General features: G+C 40.0%; 1 protein-coding gene across 1 annotated transcript; it reads right to left on the bottom strand.

Moving 5' to 3' along the window:
* Positions 1–3,971: 3,971 nt before the first annotated feature.
* LOC121142196 (E3 ubiquitin-protein ligase PPP1R11-like) lies at positions 3,972–4,469 on the bottom strand. The gene has a single exon (XM_040751496.1). It carries the CDS (start codon positions 4,467–4,469, stop codon positions 4,125–4,127), a length of 345 nt encoding a protein of 114 aa, XP_040607430.1. The 3' UTR covers positions 3,972–4,124.
* Between the last annotated feature and the right edge of the window lie 2,544 nt (positions 4,470–7,013).

Below are 7,013 nucleotides of genomic sequence, written 5' to 3'. Positions count from 1 at the left end.
TTAATCATGATGCCAATTTGTCCACTATTTCATTATTTTCAGATGTTTTGTCTGTCTTTTCTGTATGAGCTACATAAAAATTTGATGTCTTTACTACGTTTTTGCTAGGTGCTGCAATTTCTATTCATGCCTACCATAACCAGACATCTTTGCCAATTAGTGGCTTTCCATTTTGATAACTATATATCTATACCACTGCACAGGCACCATGGATTGGAGAAGATATAGATTTTCCTTTTACCTTTCTTATTTTGCTTTACAGCCAATAGTGCTGCCATTACTTTAGTGTGTTGTGCTGACTTAATAGTTCCTTCTTCAATAACAGTCATTCCATCACCCTGTCTACAGGCTGCCATTTTCCATTACATTTTGGTTCCATGAGTGGTTGATGAGCCATCAATACACCATCTGCTAGTCAAATTCTGTGACCAATGTCCACTCTGTGGAATGGTGCCTCTTGTAGGGGGAGGGATGAGAGGTTTAGGGATGGGAATTATAGGCAATAGAACTATTTCCTCAGTATGAGAGGGCACTGAAACCTTTGTTACCACATTCTGGTCACAAAGGAATTCACATAGGTACCAGTTGAACTATAATACCTTTCCTTCCATGGCTATTCTTGCAAAGGACTCTGTATTTGAATTGTTCCAAACCCATCATAGTAAGTGGTGCCCTTATGACAATATAGGGTGGTTGGGAATGAATGAGAGAATATTTAGTTTACACATATAGAAGGCATTTGCAATAGAAGCCAACAGGCAAATGTTGGTAGATTCCTTTTTTTATGAAGAGTCCCCAGCTGCTAGTATACCAAAAATATGAAATCATTAATTGGGGTATCATCTGGTTTAATACTGGTTGGGTGGCGTGCATGGAGAAGAGTTTCCTGACAGTTTCAAATGCTGCTTTCATTCCTGCTCCCATTGGAAATTTGCTACCTCTTTAGTACACGTGTAGAGGATTTTTTTTGGTTTTACGAGACAGGGTTTCTCTGTATTGTTTTGGAGGCTGTCGGTCCAGCCCGGCCACGAACTCACAGAGATCCACCTGCCTCTGTCTCCCGAGTGCTGGGATTAAAGGCGTGCGCTACCACCGCCTGGCAAGGATTTTTATAATAATCTGTAAATATGGTATATATCTCTGATGTTCAAACATAACAATTAGGAGCTGTATCTAAGTTTGGACACCACCATCTTTCTCACTGTAACTCTAGAATTTAGAAAACAACTGTCATATAGAGGTCTGCCTATCTCTGCTGGAATTAAAAGCATGGGCTAACACCACCCTGCTCTAATATTTTATCTTAGTTATAAATCACTCCAACTCTTAGAGATTTAGAAAAAATTGAACTATAGTAACTCTTGGAATTTACTTAAAACATTTTTAATCTCTTATCTGTGTTTTTAGTGACAAACAACAAAATATCCTTTAAAATAGCCATAAACAGCATCAAATATCTGGGGATAATGTTAAGTAAGGAAGTGAAAGACTTGTATATCAAGAACTTTGAGTCTTTAAAGAAAGAAATCAAAGAGGATACCAGAAAACAAAAAGATCTCCTATACTCTTGGATTGGTAGGATCAACATAATAAAAATGGCAATCTTGCCAAAAGCAGTCTACAAATTCAATGCAATCCCTATCAAAATTCCACCACAATTCTTCAAGGACCTGGAAACAACATTAATCAACTTTATATGGAAAAACAAAAGGCCCAGGATAGCCAAAACAACACTATACAATAAAGGAACTTCAGGAGGCATCACCATACCTGACTTCAAGCTCTATTATATAGTTATAGTCCAGAAAACAGCTTGGTATTGGCATAAAAATAGGCAGGTAGACCAATGGAACTGAATTGAAAACCCTGATTTTAACCCACACACCTATGAACACATGATTTTTGACAAAGAAGCTAAAACCATACAATGGAAAAAAGAAAGCATCTTCAACAAATGGTGCTGGCATAACTGGGTACTGGTATGCAGAAGACTGCAGATAGATCCATGTTTATCACCTTTTACAAAACTTAAGTCCAAATGGATCAAAGATCTCAACATAAATCCAGCCACACTGAAACTTTTAGAAGAGAAAGTGGGAGATACTCTTCAATGAGTTGGTACAGGAGACCACTTCCTGAACATAACACCAGTGGCACAAACACTGAGATCGACAATTAACAAATGGGATCTCATGAAACTGAAAAGCTTCTATAAGGCAAAGGACACAGTCAACAAGACAGATAGACAGTCCACAGAATGGGAAAAGATATTCACTGACCCCACATCTGACAGAGGGCTAATCTCCAAAATTTACAAAGAACTCAAGAAGCAAGTCTCCAAAACACAAAGAATCCAATCAAAACGTGGGGTATAGAACTAAACAGAGAATTCTCAATAGAGGATGCTAAAATGGCCAAGAGACACTTAAGAAAGTTCTCAACATCCTTAGCCATCAGGGAAATGCAAATCAAAACAACTCTGAGATACCATCTTACTCCTGTCAGAATGGCTAAAATCAAAAACACCGAAGACAATTTATTCTGGCGAGGATGTGGAGAGAGGACAACACTCCTCCACTGTTGGTGGGAGTGCCAACTCGTACAGCCACTTTGGAAAGCAGTATGGAGATTCCTCAGGAAAATGGGAATCAATGTACTCTTAGGCATATATCCAAAGGAGGCAAATTCATACAACAAGGGCATCTGCTCCACTATGTTCACAGCAGCATTATTTGTAATAGTCAGAACCTGGAAGCAACCTAGATGCCCCTCAACTGAAGAGTGGATAGAGAAAATGTGGTACATTTACACAATGGAGTATTACTCAGCAGAAAAAAACAATGAAATCTTGAAATTCGCAGGTAAATGGATAGCACTAGAGGAAACCATCCTGAGTGAGGTAACCCAGTCACAAAAAGACAAACATGGTATGTACTCACTCATATATGGATTTTAGACATGGATCAGGAGAGTCCCAGTCTGCACTTCCACTGACAGAGAGTGTGGGAAACAGGAAAGAACCTAAAAATTGCCATTTTTAGTATATTGATCCTATCTATCCAAGAGCATGGGAGATCCTTCCATTTTCTGGTATCTTCTTTTTTTTCCATGTTGGGTTATTTGTTTTGTGCATCTGTGGCAATAAATGAGATCTCAGTGGTGGTATGGGTTTTGCTGATCTCTGTACTATGCACAGCAAGAGGCCTGGAGGACAATACCTAGCTTCCAGCACCACTTGGGGAGGGCTGAGAGAGCAAGACACCTGGGTTGGCAGAGACATCAGCCAGGAAAGGGTAGGAGTGTGCTGCAGGGGCCTGTCCCCTCATTTCTTTGGTCTCTCCTTCTTTCCTTTTAGGGACCCAGGTCCTTTTACAACAGTGATGAAGCTCAAAGATTAAAGGCTAAGAAAGTCGTTGGCTCTAAGTCATTGGTCTCAGCCAGCTTTGTCAGAAATGTTATATTCAGGTCATGACAATTTTGGGGTCCACTTTCCATTATATGCGACTGACAAAGACCTCTCCTAACTCCTTTTGAGGGTCAGAAGGGGTATGTAGGAGCAGAAGGGCTGGGAACCTTATGGTGTTCCCTAAAACCTTAGATTCCTACAGGCAATGACTAAGATTTAGAATAACTGCATAAGTGGAAGAATTGTAAGCCAGGATTAATATGCAGAGCTGGGGTGTAAGACTTCTTGGAATCTGACTGGGGTCCTGACAGTGAAACCTGGGACTGTTGAAAACCCAGTTTAAATGCTTGGGACTCAAGCTAAGGGTGCAGGTGGCCTAGATAACTGGATCTCAGGACAGTTGTTTTGGCAGTGAGAACAAAAGGGACAGACTGAGACCAAGATGCCTGGATCCCAGGCACAGGGCAAGCTGTAGGAGAGGAGAGGCTGGGCAAACCCAGAAGCCTGGGTTCTGGGACATCAGCAAGTCAGAATTCCAGGATCTCTATCCACCCTCCTCTTCTCTATCAGGCAGGAGAGGGAAGAAGGGGGCGGGAGAAGGGATCAGACCATGGGTTGAATCCCCATGTAGCCAGATGGATACATTTGGGACCAGGCAGACACAAGAATGGTGAGAGGGATTTAATGCTTCATAGGTCCTGGAGGGGGCTGAGATGGGTCAGGAGGCTGGGGGAGGGGGAGTAGTTGGGGTGCGTCCTGGGGTTGAATGATGCCATCCTTTGCGATTACCCCGTACACAGTGTGTATGACCACAGCGTTCTTCATCCTCCTCACTCTCAGTGGAGCTTTCACTAAATGCCCGAGGTTTCTCACAAATACAGCAGCATTTTGATGAGCGACGCCCCATATGTTCATTGTCCACAGTGTCAGTCGTCCATTCTATTTTTTTCTCTGGCTTCCGTTCCTGAAGTTTAATGGTTAGGCTCTGATTCTCGGGCTCTGATGTCACGGTAACCGCTGTCTCAGTGAGGGTCTCACTCAGCTCGGCCCCTGCCTCTGCCATGGCTAAAGCGCAACGCGAGGAAACAGGATGAGACATCCTTCCCTTTGTCAGTGCCTCTGGGATCTAAGAAATCTGGTACAAGATTCGGAGTAGTAGCCAGGAACCTCTGCTTCTTATTCTCTCCCCCTTCCTCACTTTTTTGGTTAGCGTTACTCCAAGGTATTTTGTGTTGTTTGTGGCAATTGTAAAGGGTGATGTTTCTCTGATTTCTTTCTCAGCCCTTTTATCTTCTGTATATAGTAGGAATACTGATTTTTGAGTTGATCTTGTATCTTGCCACTTTGCTGAAGATATATATCAGCTGTAGGTGTTCCCTGGTAGAGTATTTTGGGTCACTTATGTAAAGTATTATATCATCTGCAAATAGTGAACGTTTGACTTCTTTCTTTCCAATTTGAATACCTTTGACCTCCATTTGTATTCTTACTGCTCTAGCTAGAACTTCAAGTACAATATTGAAGAGGTATGGAGAGAATAGACAGCCTTATCTTCTTCCTGATTTTAGAGGAATTGACTTTAGTTTGTCTTCATTTAGTTTGATGTCAGCTGTTGGTTTGCTGTATATAGCTTTTATCATGTTTAGGTATGTTCCTGTTATCCCTGATCTCTCCAAGATGTTTATCATAAAGGGGTGTTGGATTTTGTTAAAGGCTTTATCTGCATCTAGTGAGATGATGATGTGATTTTTGTTTCTCAGCTTGTTTATATGTTGGATTACACTGATGGATTTTCATATGTTGAACAATCCTTGCATCCCTTGGATGAAACCTATTTGATCTTGGTGGATGATTGTTCTGATGTGTACTTGGATCCGATTTGTCAGTATTTTATTGAGTATTTTTGCATCAGTGTTCATGAGTTATATTAGTCTGAAGTTTTCTTTCTTAGTTGTGTCCTTTTGTGGCATGGGTATCAATGTTATTGAAGCCTTGTAAAAAAAGTTTGGCAGAGTCCCATCTGCTTCTAATGCATTGAATACTTGGAGGAGAATTGGTATGAGCTGTTTTTTGTATTTCTGGTAGAATTCTGCACTGAGGCCATATGGCCCTGGGCTTTTTTGGTTGGAAGACTTTTGATGATTGCTTCTATTTCCTTAGGTGTTATAGGTCTATTTAAATTGCTTATCTGTTCTTGATTTAATTTTGGTAAGTGATATCTATTTAGAAAATTGTCCATTTCCATTAAATTTTTGAATTTAGTTGAGTATAGGTTTTCAAAATAGGATCTGATGATTCTCTGGATTTCCTCAGTGTCCATTGTTATGTCCCCCTTTTCATTTCTGATTTTGTTAATTTGCATGTTCACACTCTGTGGTTTGGTGAGTTTGGATAAAGGTTTGTCTATTTTGTTGATTTTCACAAAGAACCAACTCTTTGTTACATTGATTTTTTGTATTGTTTCCTAGTGGCAACCCCAAGCACAGTCAGGCCACCTGGAAACAGGCCCCAGTTTACCTAGTTCTGTGGGTGGAGCATGAGACTAGGATGCTGCAGTGAGTTGGTTTCCTAATGGAATATTTTCAGTGCTCCACAATGTTTACCTGTGAAAGCCATATCTAATTAAGGCTAAACCTTCAGTGAAATATGTTTGTGTACATGAATTCCTGAAATGAGTACTCACATAACAGATAATGTTTTTGCCTTTTATAGCCAGACAGCTTTGCATATTCGTCACCTAAGATATGATATCTTCAAAATGGTATTGAGACATGTATTGACTACCCAGGTAAATCAAATCTTCATGATGAGACTGAAATACAGGGTAGTCTTTTAAGGTTTTATTTTGTTATTTTTGCAAAATATTCAGTCACTTGTCATTTGAAATTTCAAATATCATCCGACTAACAGAGACAGAAAATATTGGAAAATTATGAAAAATGGCATTTATGCTGGATTCAGCAATTAAGACTGAACCCTTGATGTCACCAATGAGGGAGGCATAAATTTCTTGTTCTCAGGGTGGTTTTCTCCTATAAACAAAGGCAATATGGCTTGTTTTTCACTGGCATAGATAATATGACTTATTATACCCTTATCCTTTTGTACTTGATTATGACTGGTGTAGAGAAATTCTTGAGTGCACTCTTCTAAACTAGGTACTTTTAAAATTCCATACTAAAATACAAAAATTTATTCAGTATAAAGAAAAAGTGATTATTTTGACTCTCAGTCTTTGAGTTTCTGATTTACTATTGATTGACCCATTTCATTTAGGGCTGTATGGAATATATTATAAAGTACTGTACTACTATAAGGTGTGTCAGACTCCCAAAACCTATCCCATTTATTGTGAGAAATCAGATAAAGAGAAGTAAAGACGGTGGCCACACTTCCTGCAATTACAGATCCACAACTGTCCTGTTCTTTCCCACTAGACCTTACTTCAAAGGTGTCCCAGAACAGTGAACCCTAGTATCAAGCTGTTAGCACTGCATTTACACTGAGCAATCAGAGACATATGAATGCTCGGTTTTGCCTGCCTGACCCTTTTTTTCACCCCGAAGGAACTATCAATTGGATAATGTCCTCAATCGAAGGGAGCCTT

This window comes from Mesocricetus auratus, unplaced genomic scaffold (genome assembly GCF_017639785.1).
Source record: "Mesocricetus auratus isolate SY011 unplaced genomic scaffold, BCM_Maur_2.0 Super-Scaffold_100009, whole genome shotgun sequence".
Lineage (NCBI taxonomy): Eukaryota > Metazoa > Chordata > Mammalia > Rodentia > Cricetidae > Mesocricetus > Mesocricetus auratus.
This window is presented reverse-complemented; position numbering and strand designations above follow the sequence as displayed.